General features: G+C 36.0%; 1 protein-coding gene across 4 annotated transcripts in view; it reads left to right on the top strand.

Moving 5' to 3' along the window:
• The window catches only part of LOC105054750 (glycine--tRNA ligase, chloroplastic/mitochondrial 2), a 52,890-nt gene that overhangs the window by 9,555 nt on the left and 16,798 nt on the right, over nt 1-26,537 (top strand). For 3 of the 4 annotated variants that reach the window (XR_003802216.2, XR_012135742.1, XM_010936337.4), the window contains exons 10-23: nt 1,083-1,199; nt 1,314-1,415; nt 3,378-3,501; nt 4,345-4,428; nt 5,879-5,965; nt 8,137-8,238; nt 8,787-8,850; nt 10,796-10,851; nt 11,647-11,718; nt 12,798-12,880; nt 16,320-16,368; nt 21,702-21,764; nt 22,101-22,190; nt 22,267-22,353. Coding sequence is in view for 2 of the 4 variants with exons in the window: in XM_010936337.4 (XP_010934639.1) it covers nt 1,083-1,199; nt 1,314-1,415; nt 3,378-3,501; nt 4,345-4,428; nt 5,879-5,965; nt 8,137-8,238; nt 8,787-8,850; nt 10,796-10,851; nt 11,647-11,718; nt 12,798-12,880; nt 16,320-16,368; nt 21,702-21,764; nt 22,101-22,190; nt 22,267-22,353 (1,180 nt within the window). In the remaining 2 variants the exon portion in view is untranslated. The remainder of the gene's footprint in view (nt 1-1,082; nt 1,200-1,313; nt 1,416-3,377; nt 3,502-4,344; nt 4,429-5,878; nt 5,966-8,136; nt 8,239-8,786; nt 8,851-10,795; nt 10,852-11,646; nt 11,719-12,797; nt 12,881-16,319; nt 16,369-21,701; nt 21,765-22,100; nt 22,191-22,266; nt 22,354-26,537) is intronic. The other variant, XM_029267506.2, reaches the window with a different exon arrangement.

Here is a 26,537-nt window from a genome sequence, read left to right as displayed (position 1 = left end):
CAAGATTAAATGTATGTGTGCATCTATGCACAGGCGCCATTGGGGTTTTAGTTCAAAAGCATTTTCGTGCACCTGTTTGATTTTGTGCAAGTTGTGGAAATTAAATTTTGCACATAGAAGTTTATACTACACAGTCACATCCAAGGTTCGCTATTATAGTGTTGGTACACAGGTTGGTACGGGATGAGACAGCGTACTAAGTGTCGGTATGGTACGAGACAGCATATTGGTTCGGCACTGGTATGGTATGCCCCATTTTGAATGGTATGCAATGGCACGACAAACCATGGTTACATCTATCTACATGCAACATGTATAAATGTGTGCTAGCATGGATGGATAGATAAGTGAATGTACAGAGATTCCAAATTGACATATGAACTATGATTGAACCTAAAGTCCATTTCAGGGAAATCAATCTAAGCAAGTGTCCAACTAGCATGTTGCAATAGCTGGCTCCCTACTCCTGTGAGGGGATGTTGATCCATGTTATATAAAAAAGAAAGAAAAAATGAACTTCATAATAACAATGTGAGAGAAAAATAATAAAAGGGTGGTTGTTGTGGGGGCGGGGCTCAAGTTACAGCTCTGTTTTTTTCCTGCTTATTGTATTTTCTGTTTACGAATTAGGTAATATGTTTTTATTTTTTTACTTGACTAATTTATTCCTGTTGTCTTGATGAATGGCACTGAACCACCTTAATGCTAGCCATTTAAGATGTTAATTTTCCTTGCATTTTTTGTGTGAAGCTGGAAGCTGTTGCAAGTATGCTATATTGCTATGTTTCCTTTTCTTTACAATTTGGTTATAAGCTATTGTCTTTAGATGTTGCAGATCAAAATGTATTTGCTTGTATTTGGAGTTCATGTTTACTTCCATTTATGCTGAAAATTTTCCTTGATATCCATATCTTTTTGGTGTGGAATATTTCAACCATATTTAACCTTGGAATCATGGTGCCCCATGTTTTATTGGGGACGTGACTTGTAATAGTTATTGCCTTGTCAAGTAAGAAGTGACATGTGGGATACTCATAGACATGTAGAGTCACAAGAAGAATGTTGGCTTTTTTGTGATGCAGGAAGGAGATGAGTGCATATTATTTGGAGCATGCAAATGTTAATAATATTCAAAAGCACTTTGAAGATTTTGAGGAAGAAGCTCGCTCCTTGTTATCACTTGGACTTCCAATTCCTGCGTATGCTTAGAGTTGAAATTCCTTATTATTGCCTTATTCTTGTCCAAAAGCTGTTTGATTGTAGGTCTTTTGTTAAAGGATTTTAAAGTTGGCTTTTGCTTTACAATCTGTTAGGTACGATCAGCTTCTGAAGGCTTCTCATGCTTTTAATATTTTAGATTCCAGAGGCTTTATTGGTGTGACAGAACGTGCTAGGTATTTTGGTCGTATGCGCAGGTGCGGCTGTTTCCTGGTTTATTTCCCCAAACTTACAATAATAAATTCAAAATAACAACATTAAAATTGAATTGCCATAATTTTACCTGTAATCCTTAGTTGGAGCATGTACATATTAGATATTTATCTTTCAATAACATGCCAACAAGGAGTACATCTAATATGCAAATTGACTCATCTTTTATTTCTGCTTAGTATTGTTAGAAGGACAATAACTTATTTTTCTCCTTCAGTGTTTTGTGAAATGGGTAGTATCTACCTTCTTCTGTCTGATTAGCTTGGACTTGTTGCCACATCTTTTCTCGCAGCTACTTGGAACTTGCTATACCTTATGTCCAACAAATCTGATTACTGCAACCAAAGCATTTCATATTTACTATAATGTTCAAACATTTGATTTGCCCATTTAACTTCTCACAATATTTTTCCGAAATTAGCTATATTTGAAATGCATGGTGGGAGTGGACCATGCCTTTACAACTTTAAAGCAAATCAAGAGTTGTGCAAAGAGTGGATGGAGTTTAACAAAATTTTAATTGAGGACCTATGTTTCTGAATTTAAGGCAGCAAGAACAATCCTTCCACTGACCAGGAGGTTTAGTAAATAATTTCAAGCCTGCAAAGATAAATTATTGCATTTATTTCTGTTGAGCAGACATACTTAAATGGATAAGTGGAGGCTCCACACTTCTCTCCTTGGACTAAAGTCTGAGCCATACTTTTTGTTGAACTATGCCTTAATGATATTTTACCGCTGTGAAGAAGATATAAGTTGTACCAGCTGAACTAGTGGAACCTCAACATCAAAATGAGGAAACTCTCTCAAAAACTTCTATTTAATATCAACATGTGTAAAGCTTATCTTATTTGGGCATTATTCAGGATAACTGATAGAGCCTTTTGAACTGCAATCATACAGAAAAGAAATTCAAGAACCAGCCACAAAAAATGATTAAATAATTAAAGAAGAGTGTAATGTCTTAATCTAATCCAACTATCCAAGACTTGTTCAAGCCTAATAATGTTGGTTAAGTCTGCCAATTTTTGGTACTTTAAACATCTTAATGTTCATCAGTTTGAGCTATCTTAAGTAATATAGAGGATCTTAAGTCGTAACTCTGTTTAGTTAGCTGCAAATAGATATGAATATAGATGTTATCAGCATTCAATCTAAAGCTTATAGTTGTGCTTGCTTTATATGTTATCATGCCATAGAGTACATATCATGCCACATGATTATTGGCATGATTCTGGTAGTAGCATTCATCAGTTGTTGTCCATATAAATCCTTATGTTTCTTTATGATTCTACAATATACTACAGTATACACCTTTACACAGACAGCATGTATCTTAGCGGTAGGTGACCAGCATGCCCAACAATAGCAGTACCTAAAGTCTTGTATACGACCAATCTATTCAGAGTCAAACTTATGATTTTGAGTTATGCTTGTTAGTGATGGTTGTTACTATTTCTATTTCTAGTCTTTTCAAATAATAGATGCATTGTTAATTTATATGCCAAGCTTCTTTAGATAATGTAGTGCATAAGTTTGGGGTATGTTTTACATTCAACTTGCATCCTTAGTATGGTCTTTGTTTAGGAGTTTTGTTAGTTCAGAATCAAGGTTCGCCATCTCAATACTGGACACTGTATTGGTAACCACTTGGTACAGTGTTGGTATATTAGAGCTATATACTAAACAATCTCTAGCTCGTTTTGCACATAAAACTTCTAAGACAACTCAAAACTATACTAGAATATCCTCAGATAAACAAAATATCCGCTCTTGCATCACTCTTTACAACTCTAAATATTAGTGCCAAGTTCTTTTGTGATGCAGTCTTTTTCTGCTTCCATATTTGCAGCCTTTTTATCTAGTTTTTTTTTTTTAAGTTAATCTTCCTATAAAATAATTAGGTAGTATGATGACTTTGGAAGTCATTTTGCTTAATTAAACAGTCTTGCTCGCCAATGTGCTCAACTCTGGGTGAAGACACGTGAGAATCTTGGACATCCCTTGGGCATCTCTTCTGAAGGCAATCATCTCATTTATCAGAAAGTTCTTGAGACAAACTTGAGAAAGGTTAGTTTTGTTTTGACTTTCTTTCCCCTTATCATGATGTTGCAGTGTGGTCTGCAACTTGTCATGAGTTTCTGGTGAAACTAGTGGAACAAATAGTTCTGAATTGGCCATAATAATTTAGACATGGTACATCATTTTTTGTCATACTTTAAGTACTGGCATGCATTTGCATAGAATGACCCAAGGTTGACAATAAACACACCAAAAGAAGCATTGATATGCCAGGGAAACTTGTCTATTTGATCTAGATATGCCAAATGACTTACTGCTAAATAGACATATTTTGAACCAATGTTCTAGTGATGTGTTTGACTCATCTAAGTGGATCCTTTAAAGTTGAGACGGTTGAACCTCTTGCTAGTCTTGATGTATGCTTGCCTGGCATGCATGGGGTGAAAGGAATATGAGAATCTTTGATCTAAGGAAGATGTGCACAAGCTAGAGACAATGGGAGGGTTGAGGACCAAGCATCTATTGTGCTTGGCAATTCATGCAATTTAAATTTTAGGACTAAATGAAGTAAAACACTTATGAATGTAGTGGATAATTGTAAGCGCATATTGAGATGTTTGGTATCACAATATCAGAATGTCTTTTTTCTCTTCCATGTCTCTACACATCTTCACATGCACACAGACTCATATACAGGCATACATATGCACACATATGTATGCCCTTTTCGATTTCCCAATTGTCATACTAGAAATTGAAGAACTTTTAGCCATTAGTATGAAATTCAGATCATATTTAACTTGTATTCTTACCTTTCAATTTTTAACTTGCATTCTTTCATCAAGTTTAATATTTATTGACTTTCCCCTTCTATCTTAAACATATTTTCAGGTGACAATGGAACCTAGAACATTTGTTCTTGAGATTGGAACAGAAGAGATGCCACCTCATGATGTAATTGGAGCAAGTGAGCAGGTGGAGATGCTAGCTTTCGTATCATTCACAAACTGATTTGATGCTGGACACATGGAATAACCATTTATCATTGCTGGTAGACCAAGGAACTAGAAATTCTAGTTTCTGGTTGATCTGTTTTCCTGCTATCCAGTTTCAGAAAACTGGACTATGATTATAGGAAAAAAGGATTTAAGTATCCAATTTTTGGCTTTGAAGAATATATAATGGCCCTACAGAATGATTTCTTAGGTTTCTTAGGATTTTTGGCTTCACCACAAAAATGGCATTAATCTGGTTATTAAATAATTATAAAGATCTGTTATGTTAGATCTAATCTTGATTCTCATGCTGGATTACTTCTAGAGTGAAAATATGGCTTAACGGTCCTGGAAAATAAACAAAGCATAAACTAAGGATGAGAAAACATGATGCTTTGAGAACGCTTATAAACAGCAGAAGTCTAAGAGAACCAGGGTTCGAATGGAAAACAGAGAAACAAAGGGGGAGGAAGAACAGCCAAACCTGTGGTTTATTTTACTAATCCCATATTAAAATATCCCCTTCATTGGGATTCATCACTTGAGGGGAAGTAGACTACTCAAAAAAATTCTTGCTCTCATTTTCTTATAAATGACTCAGAAAATTAAAGAAAAAAAAAAGAAAAAAGAAAAAAGAATACATCAGCGAAAGGTTAGTACTCCCCTTGGCTGTTTGAATTCCTTATATATTTATATTTCCCATTCTGATCAGCAACCTATCTTTCTCAAGTACTTTCAGAGACTATGCAAAGGATCTACAGTTTGGTTGTTTTGACTGGCAACAGCCACCTAAAAGAAGTTGCATTAATATCTTTGAGTGAGAACTGGCTGAAGGACACCTTATGTCCTTCACCGAGGGCACAATCAGCCCCTTAATGCTCTTCTAAATTTTTCTTTTAAGAGGATTTATAAAAAAAATAACTAAAAGAGACTAGAAAATAGAGCTTGAACAGCTTCATATATACGAAGGACTCTAAAACGTAAGTAAACTGCCTAAAATATTAATTGCTTCTTTGGAGCATTAAAGGTGCTATTTTTTATGGTCTTCTCTGCAGAGGATGCTGGCAGCAGGACAAGGTCCCTAAATTCCTTTTCAACCTCTCAACTTAGCATTTAAAAGCTTCCGTTGCTTATTATTTTGATGTGGACACTCTTTGAGTTGATTCTTGCATCTGTTATGCCCTCCTTTCTTGCTTGGAAGACATTTTTTGATGATCTACACGCCATTCTGTGCTTTAGCACATTAAATTTTCAAGCCTTGTGTTGTCTTCTTATGTCATAATCTTTGTTTGACTGATAACAAAAAAGTAGTGAAGATAGTATGGGTAGACAACTGGATATGTTTTTTTATTCACATTTATTCATTCACCTCCTTAAAAAGAGAAAATATCATTGGCTGTTGGACTCAAAGTTTGTTCCAATTCTTGCAGCTTAGAAATTTAGTAATGCAGTCACTAGAAAACCAAAGATTAAACCATGGGCAAGTGTTAGCGTACGGGACGCCACGTCGACTAGTGGTATCAGGTTCAACTTTCCATTATTTGAATTCATGCTGTTCACATCTTTTTTACTCTGTCAACTTTTTTCCCTGATTTATTGTCTATCATTAATGGTAAAGGGCTTGTGTCAATTCAGCAATCTTTTAAAAATAGCATCTTTCTTTTCTGATGTTGCTACATTTTGAGCTTAAAATATCCTTTTGGCTAAGGTATCTCAAGAAACAATATGGGTGTAAATGTTTAGTATGATAGTGACATTGAATTTTTATCTAGGAGCTTCAGTTCACTTTGTGAATACCATCTCTACTAAAAAATATGGTGGCTTTTAGATGCTACAGTGCTTTCCAAATTCAAGGACCATGCACTGCTTTGATTGGCAATTCATAGTATAATTCCTTCTTGTTCTGAATTATATCAGTGTCTTCAATGGCAAATAGTATAAACTAGTGGTAATTCTTTCTTTAGCATATAACTCAGATTTGATGTATTATGATACCTTGCAAGGGACTTGAATTTTCAATATATGGTAATAATTTTGAATTTTTGATATATGGTAATAATTCTGAGTCACCAAATGGGAATACATAGTTGATTGTCCTTTCTGATCACCTCTGTTTCTTAGCAATGCCAGTCAGTCAATCAGTCCAACTTACTAATTTTTTATAGAGAAGTGGTCATAAGTTTAGCATCCATGCTATAGGTAGTATTTAGCTATTCCCAGTAACAGATTAAAAACTTACATTATTGCAAATGTATGATAATTCAGATTTCGGACACTAATACCAGTTTTAATCTTCGAGCAATTATAATCCATGTTGTTTAGTCTTGTTACTTAATAATTGACACAAGATTTTGCTAATATATTCCTAATCAACTTTATTTTATCAATTTTCTTTAGTCTTTTACTCCCTTATCAGTGTTGCTCGTGGCCCAATGGATGTGCATTTCCATACCAGCCTTATATAGTTGGTGTTGTGGTCCTTGCAACTCCATTAGTGGTTCATGTCCATCAAAATTTAAACGATATGCATGATGCAGTACTTATGCATATAACACTAAAGTGTGTCATTATTTGTGTAAATACAATTATGTCGTTCATATTTGTTACCATGAAAACTGTGTTTGTTTGTTTTGTTAATTAAAACACGTCTGAGACACTCCCAACCTGTGTATGAGATGCTGACTAAATTTTGAAACTGAATACTAATGGTATGGCCATTCTGTTGGATCCCCCTGTTCCTCTTGTGGTCGATGCCAGAATCAATTCTAAATTTGCAAAATCGTATCTAGTTATCTTACATAGATCTATGTTTCTCCTCCTGCTCCTCCTCCTCCATTTTGGTGCTGCAGATGTTTCAATCAATCGTCCAAGTATTCTCTTGCCAGAAACCTGTTGTAACTTTTGCTTATTGAATTCTTACCAACAAAGAGAGGTTCCACGCATCTCATCTGGCTATTCTTCTTTCACGTTCTGTCTATGCTTTTTGGCATGATTTGTCATCAAATGCATTTGAAGATGTTTCTTCGTGGTAAGAAAGCTTTGTTGTGAAGACATAATCATAACCATAACCAGCATCCTTGTCTTCTATTTATTCTTTCAGCTTCATGGACCTGTTCGTGTTGCTATCAAGTATCAACTATTATATGCTACACTAATTTTTGTCAGCATCATTTTCATTGATTAATGTCTATCATGCATCTATTATTGACTGAACAACAGAATCTAGTCAACTATGTACATAAATCATGTTGACAAAGTACAAGCTACTTATGTGAACTGTCATTGCTCCAGTTGTTGCACTCCAACAAGCAGATGGAGGTTTCAGGTTTGAGCCTCAGGGTGGTGTATCTCCAAGTGTATGGACCTGGGTATTTTTAATTTGGGGCGGGTCTCCCTCCTGGCCTCTCTTTCTCTAAACGAAAAGAAAGAAAGAAAGAAAGAAGGCAGAAGCTAAGGATGACTTGTTGTAGTTGTCCACTGTTTCTTATTGTGATTGATCATAGAAGTAGGAAAAGGAATGGAAGAATCCATAAATTTTTCAGAACAATGGCTAGAGACAGCATAGTCATTAAAATTTCTCTCACATATAGTTTATCATATTTTAATTTATTACCTCCTTCAATATCTATCTGTCATTCATCACTTAAATGCAATCCATGGTAATAGCAAAGCATGGATCTAATTGCAGATTTGGGTCGAGAATCTTGGTTCTAAGCAAGAAGAGAATGAGGCTGAAATACGGGGTCCTCCTGCAGCGAAGGCATTTGACCAAGATGGAAATCCTACAAAGGTCCTGACCTGGTACTTCTGTGCCTATGGCAACTTTTGGCACACTTAATGATTAATTTAATCAAAGCACGGATGAAACAGTCTCGCTGGTGCAACACTTAAACTAAAAGCCCCACCCTCATATGGGGCATATATTGTATACGGATACTACTAATGCACCTTCACATTATCATGTTGTCAGCTGTTTGCCACACTCTTGTTATCAGTAGGATCAGAAGGTTTTCTTTCTTATTTTGTTTTCCTTTCTCTGCCTCTTGAACCTTTCTGCTGAATCTTTAACATTATTCATTATTTTGTATGGTTTGGTACTTCCAGAAATGTACCAGATATGGACTTGTTATTAAAATCTCTAGTTGCCTGCTCTTAAAGAAGCAAAACTTGTATCAAGTTTTATTTATCATGTCAAGGGCTTGTAGTTCATGATTTCTTACTTTATCTGATTATCACAAAAAGAAGTATAACATAAAAGATACATCTACAAGCATAGTCTTTGGGGGTTCCCATGTCCACTTTATTTTCATTGTAATAATGTTTTGCTTTGGTTGCTAGGCTGCTGAAGGTTTCTGCCGCAAGAACTGTGTACCCATCGACCATCTATACAACAAAGTTGAAGGTGAATACAGTTATGCCCTTTTTTCAGATTACGGAATTGAAGCTCGTCTATTCCCTACTTGCTATAAATGTTTCTCTTCAAGTCTACCATGCTATGATCCATTTTAAGTATATTGGTCCATAGTGTGTCCTTTATCCTTTTGAGGACTGTATCCAAGTAATGTGTTATAATTATCATTAGTTGTTTTAATTTCTTTTCATCTGCATCTGATAAGTATCATCAGGTGCTACCTGGACCTTATACCTGGCTGGTTTGCTACCGTTGGATGTGTATGGGCACTGATTCTTGTTGGAATCTTTATAGTTCCTGTAAATGAATAATTTTTAATAATGCCTACCATAGTTTATATTACTTTGCTAGCTCTTACCCACTAGGTTTTCAAAACATCTTTAAGAAACATGTAGTACTAAAAATGTAGACATGGATGACTTTGACATGATAAGGATTCACAAATGATGGGTTAGTTTCTTCTATAAGACATTCTTCTTATAAGTTAGCCATCCTTGTTTGGAGTATTCAGCAATAAATGCTCTATAGCATGTATTTAAAAACAGAAGAGGATGGTACTTTTGATACCTTGCTGTTCTGATCCAAGACCAGCACTGGTATGAGTCCCTGGACACTGAACTATCCATACCAGTATGTGCTGGTTATGCTGGTCTTACTGGTATTTGCTTCTGGTATTGTACCGTCAGTACCAGTCAATACCGATGGTTTTTCATTCTTTTTGATGCTATCAGCTTTCTAACATACTATAGGTATCGGTACCATATCAATACTGTACTGTTTTGATGGAAAAAAAAGGTATGGTCTGTTACCACTATCTATGACCTTGTTTTATAGATTTATCTGTTATTTGCCTTAATAGTTATAGTTGTTTATTTGTTTTGCATTATTACACCCAATCTAGCTTGTTTATGGTCAGAAAGTCAAATTATGTGTGTGTGCATGCACACACATATCAGGTGGAGTCGTAATGCCCCCATTTTAAGTAACTTATGTTGCTCCTATAAACGAATAACACAGTTACTCCCATGTATTACAACAGGTATTGGTCATAAATGGCAGTACTTTTGCCATTCAATACAGTAAAAAGTAAATATGACTTTTTTCTATTTACTGATCTAATGACAGGATATAGTCTTATGCTTAGAAGCAATAAGAAGCAATAGTGAATTGTTCTCAAGCAGCTAACTTGGAATTACTTGACTAGTTTGTTTAAGAAATTTTATCTGGTAAAAGTGCTTGAAGCTGATAATTGATTACATCTGTGCTTAGCAATAATGTAGTATGGAATTGTTATTATATGTTAATATGCATGGAGTTGGGATATTTCTCTCAGTGTTGGTCTGCATGTTGAGGAGGTCTCTGACTGAACTCAAATCCCAGATGTTACCCACTTACCCTAGCTACATGTGTTATGGGCATGCCATTGGAACATATATCTAAGACTTTGTTCTTTGAAGCACTTTCTCATTTGACATTTGGAAATATGTGGACTTGCAGCTCATAGATATGATTCTTTTGTATCAATTATTAATGTTGTTTCAAAAATTATGTATATGCGCATAAAGACTTTGTCTTCATAGCACACTCTGTCTCTTTCATATGTCATTTGGAAATGCATGAAGTTTGATCTTCAACTCATAAACATGATTCTTGTGAATTAGTTATAAGTGCTGTATCAAAAATTATATGTATGCACGATCCAATTATACCTGTTACTAAGATTTGCAATAGCAGTTTTGGTACCTGTACCAGTACCAGAGTGTTCGTATCGGTTCATTCAGCATACTGACACTCAGTACACCTCCATAGCGATTATCGGTTTGGTATGGTGAAGTGCACTGGTACAGGGTGGTTTGTAGAACTTCGTGCCAGTGGAGTGAACCATGATATTACTAATTTATTCTGTTTAGTGCTTAGTAGGTGCATATTCTTGCAGGAAAAACAGAGTATGTTTATGTTCGAGTGAGGAAATCTGCACGATCTGCTCTACAGGTTCTAAATTTTATCTCTTTGTGAACTAAATCAGGGTATCAGCTGAATAATTATTAATAATTTGGGATTTCTATGTACATGTATCTGCTACTGCAGTAGATGTACTCAACATAAAGGAAATGGTGGGAATTGAAGCTGCACACAGAAATGCACACAAAACTTGTTGACTATTTATATCAACAATTTTCTTTGTAGATTTTCTTAAATATTGTTACCATTCTGTGCCGTCATACTCAGCCTGAGATGCTTAAATTATCTGTGTTGAATTAGAAATTCAGATGCCTATCCTAGTCATTTGTGTATACAGTGCAGTTAGCTTTCATTTAGAGGACATTCTAATTATTCTGCTGGGTCATTTGAGCCTGAAGCACGTTAAATATTGTAATAACTGGCATTAAAACTCATCAGTCAGTATCCTGATACATGATGTTGATCAATTTTATCTTATTTTTTGTATTTTTTTTTACACCTTCCTAGTCATGCAAGACACATATCTAGTTGAGAGTTTAATTACATGTATATGTGAATATATTGTTTCACATATACATTCCATATAGTTCATTGCATATTGATACTTGTAGGATCTTTTGAACATATGGTTAATGTTTTGGGTAACTTGTGCATTTTACTTGTTCCAATTGATCTCTGCAGTGAATTATTAAGTTATTTTTCATTGTCATCCATTGGATAAATTGCAAAAAGTCATTGGAACTCCTATTCTATTTTTAGTGCCTTTTTTCCAACTGTGTCCTTTTCCTAAATATTTTAAACTTCCTTTCTTTTTATTTTTCTTAGGTGTTAGCTGAAGATCTTCCGAGCATTATAACTAAAATTTCATTTCCAAAGTCAATGCGCTGGAACTCCCAGGTAAAGATCACAACACCCTTTTTCCAGTCTTTTAGTCAGTCCCGTTTTATATGTTAAATTAGAGAAATACTCTAATTCTTGATTATTCTTTTTAAGATGGTGCATTTCTCACATGTATAATGAAAAAAAAATCCAGATCCCATTCGACCATTTAGTTCTATTGAAGATTATATCAGTGGCATGGTGTCTCCTGAATCATTTTTTCATTAGTACACATTCTTACTTATATCTCTGGTCTGGATATCTTTTCACCTTTGCTCTAATATACAGAAAAATCTTAAGTCTCAGTGGTTCTTCATGTGCAATCTGATTTGGTTCCTGGGGTGAGGGTGGATGAAGGGGGAGTGGGGAGAGAGAGAGAGAGTGCTGAGGTCCTGAGTATAAAACTTATGCCAGTGAAATGTGAGTCCATTCACCTACGTGAGAAGAAATTTTATATATTTACTTTTCTGCTAGGTTTGTGTAATGCATTAAGGTGATGGAGATGAATTGGCCCTTAGTTATCACAGCAACATTGTTTCTAGATCCACACTAGTATGTGCAGAAGTACTATATTTATTTCTCCAGTCTCTTCTAAATATTCCCGGCGGTGTCTTGGAACTGAACTTCAGGATGCAATTAAGTAGAAACACCCTGCTTCAGTAGATGTAATTAAGTAGAAATATCCTGCTTCAGTAACTTACTGGTGATAGTGAATATTCATGCTAGCCTGTTTCGGTATATAGCTGGTGATCAACGAATTTGTGACTTGAATTTTTTATTGCAATATCTGAATGAGCAATGAATCATTGGCAACTTCTCGCAATCTTGCATCATGGGCACTAGAGAATATTCTTACAAATCATCGGATGGTTTTTGGCATTCAGTTTTGTGGCTGATGAAGGAATATGTCTGCTAATCACAACCTGCACCACTGCATTCTTATGCTTGTTTGTTTCTTTTGTTTATATGCCTGATCTATCTACTACAGAGCGAGTGTATCACTTTTCCTAATTATCTGCTTCTTTGAATTTTTCTTTCAGACCTTGTGCTTGTGGTGATTAATGTTAAGTGATCTGTTGATCATCTGTCGCATGCAGGTCATGTTTAGTCGACCAATTCGCTGGATTTTGGCTCTGCATGGAGACATAGTTGTGCCATTTACGTTTGCTGGAGTTTCAAGGTATTCTATTGAAAGTTATGTATATAGTTCAAATTGATCTGTCCATTTCTGCTTGTCTTGTCAATTGCTTTGCATTATTGCCTTCCTACTTTTGTACCTCACTGTCAATTGTAGTGTTGTTTCAGGACCTGATTGTCCACTCTATTTTGGTTCCAGTATTCAGTAATTCATGCATCATGGAAAATAAAAAGAACAGCTTTGAAAATAAGACTGTATCTTGAGTTCTAAAGAATACCTTCTGGTTTCACTAAACAACACCATGAATTTCATAAGGAAACCTAAGTAAAAGGTTCTGAGAATAGTAGAAAAAGATGAAACTACTCTGAATGAAGTGGAAAAGCATAACATTGTAGTCCAATACTAGAAATCTAACGAACTCATCCATGGAAAAATTGATATCAATCTTGAATATATGATGGATCTGCTACTCCACTTTTTGTGCATATAAAGCTTTTTAGTATGACTTTCCATTTAGTCATTTTCTCTTTCATAGGCATGTTGAATGTGATTGTTATGCTTTATGTATTATCAGGTAAGTCACCATAAGCAAACAATAAGATTATGTTTTGTAATGCATTATCGGGTGGTGTATGTTGTCATGAAGGTTTACTAATTTTATGGCATGTTGAATTCTGAGGAGAATCTATTGAATGAGTAGTTTATTATTTTACCTATGAAAATTCATTATTGGATGTAGAGTAAGAAATATTTTCTGGAGGTTGAACTGTTGGATACCTAGGCAAACCTAGATGCATGTCACCCTTGCCAGAATGTCTAGATAATGCTTCGTTTTGTCTGAAATCCTTGGAATTCAAGAGCATCTTTAGTAATTTTTTCCAAGTTTGTAAATAATGTATCCTACCCTACATACAAGCTAGTGTTTTAGGTTTCATAGCATTAAATTTTATAAATTTGCCTTAGGCAGTGATTTGACACTGAGAGTCTTGATGTTTTATCAAAACTAAGGAGAAATTTTTGCTGGACTATTATGAAATAGAGGCTGATTTCTGTTGTTCTATGCTACAAAATTTGCACAATGCAAGTTGTGTATTTTCCAATAGCCTATAGGTGGTATTAGCAGTTGGTGGAGCCAGAATTTCTGTCGAGGGATTGGGCGGACAGTGTTCTTGAGAGAGTAATATTTGAATGAAATCTTAGTGCATTTATCTCTTGATCATACTATGAAAACTGGGCAAATAAATGTAAAGTCACATACTGGGGTTCTTCTTCATACTAACCTCAATAAAGAAAAAAAAGGAAAAAAATTATATTCTGTAACAATTATACAAACACGTATTTCTCAAAAAAACATTGTACTCATGCATTTCAGAAACGAATTTCTTTCTAAAAATCTAATTTCAGCAGGCAAAATAGGGTGTGGACTGTGGACACTAATAGGTAACACCCATGTGATAAGAAAAAAAAAATAATCAGATTACTCACTGAAAGAAGATTGGAAGCAGGGAAAATAAATCTTATATAGAAAAAGAAAATTAGAACGAAAACTAGAAAAAAGGAAAGGATAACTTATGATGCTGATGTTGGTTGGATGCTCATCAATTGTCGGGAGGGAAAAAGTCAAAACATAACCATTTAAAAAAAAAAAATCAAAAATCAGCAATAAAAATGGAACCCTGCATTCCAAGCAAATCCATTGATGTTGCCTCTTGTTTTCTTCTTATTCTTCCACCTCCTTTTTCTCCTTCTCCTTGACCTTGTCAAATCAGATATAGATGAGCCAGTACTTTGAATTTAAATCAGGAACTGATATAATTTTTAGTTTCTAGTTTGTGAGCTTTTGGCAAGCCAACTGGATGACCTTAGAGGCTGTTCTTTTGCATTTGTTGCAGCTTATCAGTGTTGCGCTATTATATGTATATCAATACAAGTCCTTGACCTAGCAGATCAAACTTACATTAACGGAATGATAATTATTAAAGTAATTTATTTAAAATTACAAACATGGAAATATTCTGTAGACTTTTGACATTACAGATGGCAGTCCTCATATTGGCTTTGGATTATTTAATAATTATAATGCCATGTGGTGCAATTTGTAGATTAGATGTCCTTAAACAGTCTTAATATATATGTATACCTTGTATTTATCAATAACAGATTTCGTAATAATTCTGATCCAAGAAGAAGTTAAAATTCTTATTTGAGCGCTCAAGGTGCCTATTTACAGAATACATATGTTTGTCTGTCAAAAGGACATTTGTTTTGACATGTCGGTATCTTCTCGTTTTTGTCTATGCCAAAGATCGGCATTTTAGAGCATTAGTATCATGGTGGCCTTTGACTAGTCAAGAATGATGCTTCATACTTCAGTCCTGGATCAAAATTTTTATTTAAAGAAAGCTTACCAGCAGTGGAGGGATAAAGCTTGTTTGTGAAGCATAAGGGAAAAATGGAGTCCACTTTAGATGCTGCATTGCCCTATGACTTAAATCCCCTTTTTTAATCTTAGACCCTTTTTTATGTCATCTTCTAATAAAACTACCTTAGTTCTTTGAAGGTAGATCTACTACTGTCACTGACCTTATTTTAAGCCTTTTATTTTTTTTTTCCATAAATTAACCTGATATAAATGTAAAACTCTTGTTAGTTAAGGCAGATCATATCATCATCATCATCATTCAAATTTCAAGCCTTTGTGCATCAAATATGGTGTTGGCTATGGAGCAGAACTTGAAATAGAGAAGGTACCATAGAAAGGTTGTGCATTTTTTATGGCTGGCACTCAACCTGATGCCAGTCCTCTAGGGCTATGGAGTTATGGACCATATGGTGCTAAGGGCTCATTTGATATTGCTTTTATTTTTTTCAGTTTTTGTTTTCAAATATCCAACAAAAAATATAACTTGACTGAACAAATGTGTACAATGAACCCATTTTATTTTTTGAATTGTTTGTAAAGCCTTTAGATCGTTTGGCAGCAAATATTTATTTTCCAAAATAAGTGAAAGTAAAATAAGGAATGGCAGAAGTTCTGTGCAAATGCTATGTCCAACATCCATCCCCATGTCTTATTTCCCTTATTTGCAGGGAAACAAAAAAGCAAAAACAAAGATCACAATACCAGTGTTAACCCTGGTGACATTTGACATATTTAGTTTGTCTCTTATTAGTCACAATTTAAGTTGGATCAGTCTACTGGAGTGTCTCTCATACAACCAGGGTGTAACCCTCCAAAAATTATCCTAACTTGGATGAGCATACACTAAGGGAGGAGATGGTTACTTTTGAAATAGGGTGGTGTATCCATCTCTAAGTTACAAATTAGCCAAAGCGTCAAATGAAATGTAGTCTGATATTCCATATGCAAAGTTACATTTATTAGAAAATGATTTTTCAGACATAAACAATATGTAGCTGCTTTTAAGTTATGATAAAACTGATGCATCTTTCTGACCTTAATACTTGTATTTTTTGGCAGCGGGAAGCAATCTTATAGCCTCCGCAATTCACCATCAGCTATACTCAAGGTTGACTTTAGGATTTATTGTTTCATTCATTTTCAACTTATCAATTAATTGCATTTATGATTGTCAAGTTTTTTTTTTATGTTAACTTGATGATAGCTGATCATAATATTCAATGCACTAACAAGTAATTAGATCTAATTCATTAATCTAATGATAGCTAATCATAATATCCATACTGTACTGTATCGTACTGATAATAAAAAAAAAAATTTCCTGTGGAAAAAGGTCCAATTGAGAAGAAGAAAGAATGGAGGAAATAATTTCAATTACAGAAGTTATTATTCTTCCAATGTATGGATCGAAATTTAAATACAATGAGCCACAAAAAAGGTAAGTATGGCTACACAAAAATAGTAAACAACTATACAATAAAAGGTGAGAAATTATAGAAAAAATATTCAAAGATAGTACTGCTAGTTGTGATAAATTTTTTTGATAGATTTTCTTATTTGCTGAGATCATAGTTGACCTTTGATTGTCGAGATCTTGGCTTGATTCTATCCTTCTTTAGCTTGATTCTATGATATCATTATGATTTTTGTCTTATTCTATCAGATTTGCTTGAGATTCGTGGGATTCTAATAATCTTCCAACACTCCCTCTCGAGTTGGTGCATAGATGTCAAGTAAGCCCAACTTGCCAATGAGAAAATTAAAAAAAAAGAGAGGACAGTTCTTTGGTAAGTAAGTCGGCCGTTTGTTGTAAAGTGAGAACAAACGGCATGCAAATAACTTCAGCTTCAAGCTTCTCCTTGATAAAGTGCCGGTCAACCTCCACATGTTTGGTGCGATCATGCTGAATTGGCTCATGGGCAATATTGATTGTAGTCTATTATCGCAATATAACTTCATAGGCAAATTTATGGGAAGATGTAATTCATCTAGAATTCGCTGTAGCTAAAGTAACTCACAAACATCATTTGTCATGGCTCTATATTTGGCTTCAGCACTGGTCCTAGATACAACATTCTGTTTCTTGCTCCTTCAAGTAACCAGATTCTCCCAAACATAAGTACAGTAGCCAGTGGTGGATTTTCGGTCGGTTGAAGAATCTGCCCAATCAGCAACTGTAAAAGCCTCTATATTTCTCTGAAAATATTTCTGGAAAAACAAACCTTTTCAGGAGAATTCTTCAAGTACCGTAAGATCCTATAAACCGCATTAAGATGTGCTTTCCAAGGAGAATACATAAACTGACTTACTCTACTCACAGCAAATGCAATGTCAGGTCTTGTGTAAGATAAGTAAATCAGCTTCCCCACTGATCTCTGATATCTGGAAGTCTCAACCGCCTTGTCTTTTTCACTGTCCCCCAATTTGACATTAGAGTCAATGGGAGTATCTGCAAATCTACATCCACTCATTCCAGTTTTTTTAAGGAGATCAAGAATGTATTTCCTCTGATTCACAACTAACCCCTTTTGAGAGCGAGCAACTTTCATTCCAAGAAAATATTTGACCGGCCCCAAGTCTTTGATTTCAAACTCCTTAGCCAAGCTACTTTTCAATCGTTCTATCTCAGCAACATCATCACCGGTTAGGATGATATCATCCACATACACAATGAGAACAGTAATCTTCTTGCTCTATCCATACTTATAGAACATAGTACGATCTGATTGTGCTTGGCAATATCCCTGATTCTTCATCGATTTAGTGAATTTATCGAATCAGATCCTTGGAGATTGTTTAAGGCCATATAAAGATTTCTTGAGTCTACAAACTCGGGACCCAAACTCTGTGGCAAAGCCAGGAGGTATAGTCATATAAACTTCCTCTTCCAAATCCCCATTCAAGAATGTATTTTTAATGTCCAGCTACTGTATTGGACAATCGAGGTTAATGGCTAATGAGAACAACACCCTAACAGTATTTAGTTTGATCACAGGTGCAAAGGTCTCTATGTAGTCAATACCATAGGTTTGTGTAAACTCCTTTGCCACTAATCTTGTCTTGTATCTTTCAAGAGAGCCATTAGATTTGTATTTAACAGTGAACACCTACTTACAATCCACTGTCTTCTTTCCTCTAGGAAGATCCACTACTTTTCAAGTCCTGTTTTTCTCAAGTGCCTGCATCTCTTCTTACACGGCTTCCCTCCACTCTGGAACTTGTAGAGCATCCTGCACAGTTGTTGGAATCTCCACAAGAGAAATGTGAGAAGAAAAAGCTGAGAAGGATGGTGATATATTAGTGTAGGATATATATTTGGACATTGGATATTTAGTACATATTCTAATATCTTTACGAACAGCAATGGAAAGATTTAATTCATTGGGTACAATTGGAAAATTGGAATTAGAATCAAAATTGGAATAAGAATTATCCGAAAAATCTTGGTCTACTCTGGTTTAGACTCATGACTATGAAGAGAAGCCTCAGACTCCTTTCCTTGAAGAACATCCTTTCTAGAGTAAAATTTTCCAAAGCACCTATCTATGTTTACTTTTCTTTCATTCTGATCATGAATATATGGTGGGATCACAGGTGAACCTTTAAGTTCATTATTTAAAATATTTGAAGGATTTTTATCAATGTTTGTTACAGAATTTTTACTTTCAATATCATTTTGCTGATTTGGATTTTCATTTTTAGCAACAATTTCATTCTCGGATGCAAGTGTAGGGACATCCACATGATGGGGAACAAAAGAAAAAATGAATTTATTTTCAAATATGCTAGAATTTCTCATATCTTCTCTCTCTCCCCCTAAAGATGAGAGTTAAAATATGAAGTTTGTTCAAAAAAGGAGACATCCATTGTTACAAATTTTTTTTTTTGAAATGGGGTCATAGCACTTATATCCTTTTTGGTTAGATGCATATCCCATAAATACACAATGGCCCTCGGGTCAAGTTTCTCACGATTTTGATTATGATTATGGATATAAACCGTGCAACCAAACAGTCGAATAGGTAGACCTGAGGGTATTCGAGAGGTAGGAAAAATTTTTGTGAAAACATGCAAGGGAGTTTTAAAATTCAAAATCTTTGAGGGCATGCGATTAATGAGATATGTGGCTATAAGAATTGCATCATCCCAAAGATACTTAGGAACATTAGTTACGAAAAGAAGGGCTCTAGCAATTTCCAAAAGGTGTCCATTTTTTCTTTCCGCAATCCCAAAGTCAATAATCTAAGGATTCTGAAAATCAAGGGAGGTATTGAATGACACAATTGAGTTATGTTGGTGGGTTAGAGAACAAGGAGTGGTGGAGAATTGTGAAGATTTAAACAACCGACACAGTTGCTCCAGTTGTTTCTTCGTGAAGTTGGCCGAGTCAGATTCGATCGATTGCGACCATTTCAAGTAATTTGTACTATTCAAATTTGTGTGAATGGTAAGTGGAAGAGCAGATCCAATGGAATAATCTGTCCCGTGAGGTGTGCCGGTGACAATATTACTCTTTGTTGTGGCTCCGGATGTGGAGTTTCTTTTATCTTCGATTGATCCCGCATCGCTGTTTTCACCATCTTAGATCAAGAAATACACTGAACCAAGATCTGATTGCAATAGAAAAAAATAGATCGGAGATGATCATTATCAGAACAAGAATCGATAGAGGTTGGACAACGGCTAGCTGGCGGCAAGAGAGCCTCTTTCAGGACTTGTCGGCGGCGGTGGGACGTTTTTTGAGAGTGGCCGGCGGCTATGGTGGAGCATGGCTAGGGTTTGCCGGCTCTGATATCATGTGGAAAAAGGTCCAGTTGAGAAGAAAAAAAATGGAGAAAATAATTTCAATTACAGAAGTTGTTATTCTTCTAATGTATGGGTCAAAATTTAAATACAATGAGTCACAAAAAAAATTAAGTATGGCTATACAAAAATAGTAAATAACTATACAATAAAAGGTGAGAAATCATAAAAAAATATTCAAAGATAGTACTGCTGGTTGTGACAAATTTTCTTGATAGATTTTCTTATTTGCTGAGATCATAGTTGACCTTTGATTGTCAGCATCTTGGCTTGATTGTATTCTTTTTTGGCTTGATTCTATGATATCATTATGATTTTTATCTTATTCTATCAAATTTGTTTGAGATTCATGGGATTCTAAGAATCTTCCAACAATCTCATCCAATGGCATAAAAAAAAAAGAAAATTGGGTTGAACCGGATCAAACCGTCCGGTATCGAGCGGTTTGGATCGATACCGTACCGAACTGACCGGTTCAGTCCGGTTTAGGCCATTTTCTGAAAATCCGATCTGAATCGGACTAGTTCTCCATCGGTAGGTACGGTATGGGGTGTACCGGCTGGTTCGAGCCTGTACGAAATACCATGATCTAATCATATTGGGTTTTCAAAATGATTAATTACTTTAGTTGAGTTTGTCAAGGCCTTATCTGATAGTTTTAACACGGAATTTGATGCAAGAAATATGTTTGGTTACTTTGTTTTTATTTTTTTAAACAACTTCCATTATTTTTGAAAAAAGTGGAACTATGGAAGTGAAAATTTTTCACTTTCACTTTTTTTAAAAGTGGGTTTTTAGCTTTCTTCTCTTGAGCCCTCTTCTTCTGCCCGAACTTGCCCTCGACCCTGTCGCCTTGGCTGATTCCAGCTCGTCGGGCCTCATGAGCCACCTCTCGATCCAACGCCAAACTATTCCTCGTCCCCAGCCATGTTGCCGGACCCATCCCTCATCCCTCTCCCTCTACTGCTCACTCGACCGCCTCTCCACTTGATGCTGAGCTCTCCCTTGTCCATAGCCACATTGCCAGCCTCATCCCTTCTCCCTCTCTCTACCGCTCGCTTGGCTGCCTCTCTCCCCGACATCAAGCTCTCCCTCGTCCCCAATCATATTGCCCCTCTTGTTGTTTAAAAAAAAAAGTGAGTTAACCAAACATATTTTCTATTGTCAGAAATATGAGAAAAAATGGAAAATAGCATTCTTGTTTCCAATTTTTTTAACAAAAAAAGTGACAACAATGCCAAACACAGCGTAAATTGCTTCATTTTTTTTTCTTTTGTTATAATTATTTATTATTATTAGTTTGGGATTGGGGTCATTTAGTTTGTATCTTTTATATTAGCGGGCATGGTTAATAGAATACGTAATGGAAAAGTAACTGTTGAAAGTTGCTCTTACTTTTCTTAAGCAATCATTAATTTCAATCTTCTTTCCATATAAAATTGTTACAAATATGACTTTCTTAACAATAAAATTGTGAAATGTGTTGTTTAGCTCAGCCCATTTTCTTTGTTAGCTTTATACAATTAATGTTTTTGATTTATAGGTTTTTACATAATGATTAACCATTTCATTTATCTTCTTGATATCTTTTGTATTGGATCATGAAAGATCCTTAAGTGAAAGGTTTTGCAATCTCAGGTAGAAAGTGCTGAGTCTTACCTGGGTACAGTGAAAAATGCTGGAATTCTGATTGACATCAAGGTATGTCTATGTGATACTGTAATGGCTTGCTGTTTTGAATTTTACAATTGCTTTCATAAGTAGTATGAAGCATGAGAAACATAATTATGTATGTTTAATTTCAGTTATGCGCATTACTTTTATTGTTTTCTGTTTGCATTCCATAGCATTATGTGATTTGTGAGTTTAGTTGCATGGTTTTCTTTAATTTGCCCCCATACAAGCATGCTTTTGGTAATAACGCGGAACAATCATCTATATCACTTTAAAAGGTAGATACATAATAATACATTTTATTTCTTAAATAAATTGCAAGTTTTAAATATATGGGAGTAGTAATGAGCTTTCAATTTACAGGAGCGCGAAGAAAAAATTTTATGTGACTCAACTCCATTGGCTATGAGTGTTGGTGGTCATCTTATTATGCAGGACAATTTACTTGAGGAGGTACCTTTTCTTTTATTTCACAATGATTTGTATTATCTGGTGGAGAATATTAAATTTTGTTAAATTATGATTTTAGGTTGTAAATCTTGTTGAGGCACCTGTTCCAATACTCGGAGGTTTTGATGAATCCTTCTTAGAACTTCCTGAAGATATATTAATCACGGTAAGCTATCACACTTGCCAGAAATATTTTATTCTGACTTGCTATTAGCCTAATATGCATATGCAGTATTAATTTTCAATTTGCCTATGGCTTTGGGAATTTTTGTTTTATTTTGTGTGTATCATTACCCTGTTCACTGAAACAAAGCTTCCAATATTCAGTAATCCAGATTATGATATTTTCATGAACTAGATGTAATAAAGATCATCCAATCTCTAGAGAGAACAGCCTGCTGTGCTGTTCTTTTATTTGCTGTTATCTCCTTCAACAGTAGAAATCTAGATCATCTTATATTAGAGAATAGGCATGAATATACGAGAGAATAGAGAAAATAAGAAATAAGAGGGGCTGGTGGAATAGTGAATATAGATGAGTTATTGTGTTACATATCTGACTGGACACTTCTATATTATTAAATCAGGGGCAACCACTGAACAAGGCGTGTAATGACAAAAATGCCCCTGTACTAAAGTAATAACAGACATCTAATTTCAGAAGTACAGTTGATAACATAAGCAACTAGGGAATCTACTATATTAGGATTTTTGGCACTTGTAGTTACCATGATCTTGTGGCATGACTCTTTGGTTAAACATCCTATAACCTATTTTTAACTTGATTACACAGTAGGGTAAGAGCCAAAGAGTATGCATAGGGTAATCCAATGCAAATAGTGCTACATGTTAGTCTTATATGAGTAATGGTATATTGAATTTCTTCTATCTTCTTGGTTAAACATTAATTAATGGTTAGCCTTGGCACAATGGTAAGGTTGCTCCACTATGACTTGGGTGTCATGGATTTGAAACATGGAAACAACCTCTCTGCATCTAGTAGAAAGCTGCATACACCTTATCTTCCACAAACTCCATAGTGGCAGGACCCTCGTGCACTGGGCTGTCCTTTTATATTTAGTTAAATGTTCATCACCCTATACTTTTCTCACAGTTTGATCTACTCTAATAAAAAGTCTATGAGAGGTCTATATATGGTTCGCCGATATGGTCTGAACTGAATGGTTTGGGGTGTGCAAAATCGTATCGATGGCTAACCCGTGTGGTTCGGTTGTTAAATTTGGAATGCCGGCGAAAACGAAGCAAGGGAGAAGGAAAGAGAGGAAGAGAGAGAGAAAGGAGGGGAGGGAAGGAAAGGAGAAGGCCGGTGGTGGCCAATGGTGGTCCGTCGAGACTTTGGACCTCTACGGTCCTCTACTAGAGATTGAGAAGAGAGAGATATAGAGAGAGGGAGGCGAAGGCGGTGGGGAGGGCGTCGAGTGGCCGCAGTGGCTGCCAGGCAGCCTAAAATGCCCCATCCCACGACTTACTGCGGGGTTCAAAATAGGGGCTTCGCCCCAGTTTCGTTGGATTTTTTAAAAAAATCCGACACATAGTGAAGTCAGCAAAATATGTATCGAATTTTTTTAAAAAATCCAATGAAACAGTAAAGTTGGCAATGGATTTGCCAGCTTCACTGTGTGTCAGGATTTTTAAAAAATCTGACGAAATACTGCAGCGGCTACAAGGGGGATGGGGATTGGGCCATTCGATGGCCACCCGACGGCCTCCCTGCCGCCTTTCCCTTTCTTTCTGTTTAGTTTCTCTCGTGGATCGTAGAGCCAGGGAGGCCTCATCAGCCCTTCGGCAGCCTCTGTGGCCCTCCAGTAGCTATCACAGGCGTCTTCGTTGGCCACCCGTTCCTTCCCTCCCCTCCTCTCTCTTTCTCTCTCTTTTTCTCCTTGGTTCATCCCTTATTTCCATATCAGTTTGGACTTGGTATGGTTCGGTATGGGGGCGTACTGGCTCATATCATCGGTCGGCTGGTATGGTCCAGTTCCAAGTTGGCGATCCTTGGGTCTATATTTACATTTTGTGGCATCTTATCCTTTAGTCCCATTAGTAAGGTTACTACCCAAGTTATGATTAGAAGAAAATGATCCAATCTTCTATTGCATTTGACAAAAGATTGTTCTGTGTGTTATTGTTTTTGAGAGAAAAAGGGTGACTACCCATATTATCATTATTTAAGTTCAAAATTTTGAGGATGCGCCACCTAAGTATTGAGCCCAAGATCTCTAGTTGCTAAGGGGAGGGGCGTGACCACAAGTATTGCTTGGACACGAACACACGAGTTGAATTCAGCACATATCCAAATGTCTTACTTAGCAAGAGGAGAAAAAAGAGATATAGGGATTTGAGGCATACATACATACATGTATGTATGTATGTGTATATATGTATGTATATATATCTATACACACACACACACACACATACATGTATATATACACACACACATATACATGTATATATATATACACACACACATATATATGCATATATATATACACACACATATTCATACATATATATATATATGTGTGTGTGTTGTGTAGATATATATAGATATATATATATATATATATATATATATATATATATATATATATATATATATACACACACACACATATACATATATATACATACACACACACATATACATATATGTGTGTGTATCTATATATATATATATACAAGGTTGGCGGAATTGGTACCGGTGGCCGGATCGGCCGGCCGGTGGTATGGTACGGCACGTCTCTGTTCCATTTCGAATCGAGGCGAACCGACGAAGGAAAACACGGACGAACCGGGGAAGAAAAAGAGAGAAAGAGAGAGAAATAGAGAGAGAGGGAGGGAGGAAGAAAAAGTGGGAGGAGAATCCGTCGGAGGGCAGCCGTGGCCGTCGAGCGGCGGAAAGCGCTCCCGCGGCTCCGCGCGGGGAACAGGGATGATCCGCACCTGTTTCTCGGGGCTTTTTTTTAAAAAATCCTTTTCAAAGTGAAGTCGACAAAATCCTTGCCGGCTTCACTTAAGTGAAGCCGGCAAAACCCATGCCGACTTCACTTTGAAAAGGCTTTTTTAAAAAAAAGCCCCGAGAAACAGGGGCGGATCGCCCCTGTTCCCCGCGCAGAGCCGCGGGAGCGCTTTCCGTCGCCCCACGGCCACGACTACCCTCCGGCGGCCCTCCGATGGCCCCTCTGGCGGATTCTCCTCTCTTTTTCTTCCTCCCTCCCTCTCTCTCTATTTCTTTCTCTTTTTCTCTTTTTCTTCTTTGGCACCGGCACGTGCCGTTTTGCATGCCGGAACCGTCTCGGTTCTCCGTCGGGACGGTTCGGCATGCCCTGTACCGAGCGGTTCAACCCGGTACGGCAATCCTTGTATATATATATTATAAAATATCGTGAGGGTCAGTCTTGGGGCAATGATGAGGTTGCTCTATTGTAACCTAGGTGTCATAGGTTCGAAACAAAAAACAATCTCTTTGCATGTAGGGTTAAGTTTGTGTACATTTGACCCTCCCTAGACTCTATAGTAGCAGGAGCCTTGTGCATAAGGATAGCTTTTTATCCATAATTAACTAATTAAGTATCATATTAAAGAAAACATTGAAAGATATTATTTGTTAAAGTTTTTCAATATACATGTTTCTTTTCCAAATTTCCTAGTCAACTCAATGATTTTAGGAAAAAGACAATTTGTAAAATTATTTTAGTATGTATATTCTTAACTAATCTCTTAAAAGAGCAAAACCTCCCTTTAGATATTATTATAGTGGGTCAAAATAATTGTTGGAAGAGTTAACTCTCTACCAATTTCTAAAAATTAAATAGATTTTGATAAGTATTCAAGTGTCTGATGCATATCTGACTTGGATATGCATCCGACATTAGGGATGGCAATGGGTTGGGTAGGTCCTTTACCCATACCTGCCCCGTACTAACCTCGTAGCAAAGATGGGTGGGTTGAGCTTAGTGGGGTAGGTTGGATAGATCGGGTCAGGGAAAGCTGCAAAAATCAATTTCTTTTGCATACATATCAAACAAATAAAAAAAATATAAAAATAAATCTTAGTACTTCACATAATATTAAACAAAATAAGAAGCAAAGACACAGAACATAGCAAACCAATTTTTTTAACAATAATAGAAGCATAACAAGCAAAAATATTGTTCGTTAAATGTCCCTTAAACAAAGAAAAGCATTCAACTAAAAAAATTAACGATTAGGCATCATAGCATGTAACCTTTCACATGTTTAATTTTTCTCACGAGGACAAAAGTGGGGGGGGGTGATCTGTGAAGAGTTATATATATCCAAGTCGAGTTCAAGGTGGGTTTTACCATT

Source organism: Elaeis guineensis, chromosome 12 (assembly GCF_000442705.2).
Source record: "Elaeis guineensis isolate ETL-2024a chromosome 12, EG11, whole genome shotgun sequence".
In the NCBI taxonomy this organism is placed as follows: domain Eukaryota; kingdom Viridiplantae; phylum Streptophyta; class Magnoliopsida; order Arecales; family Arecaceae; genus Elaeis; species Elaeis guineensis.
Note: the sequence above shows the minus strand (reverse complement) of the source record. Positions and strands in the feature narration are given on the sequence as shown.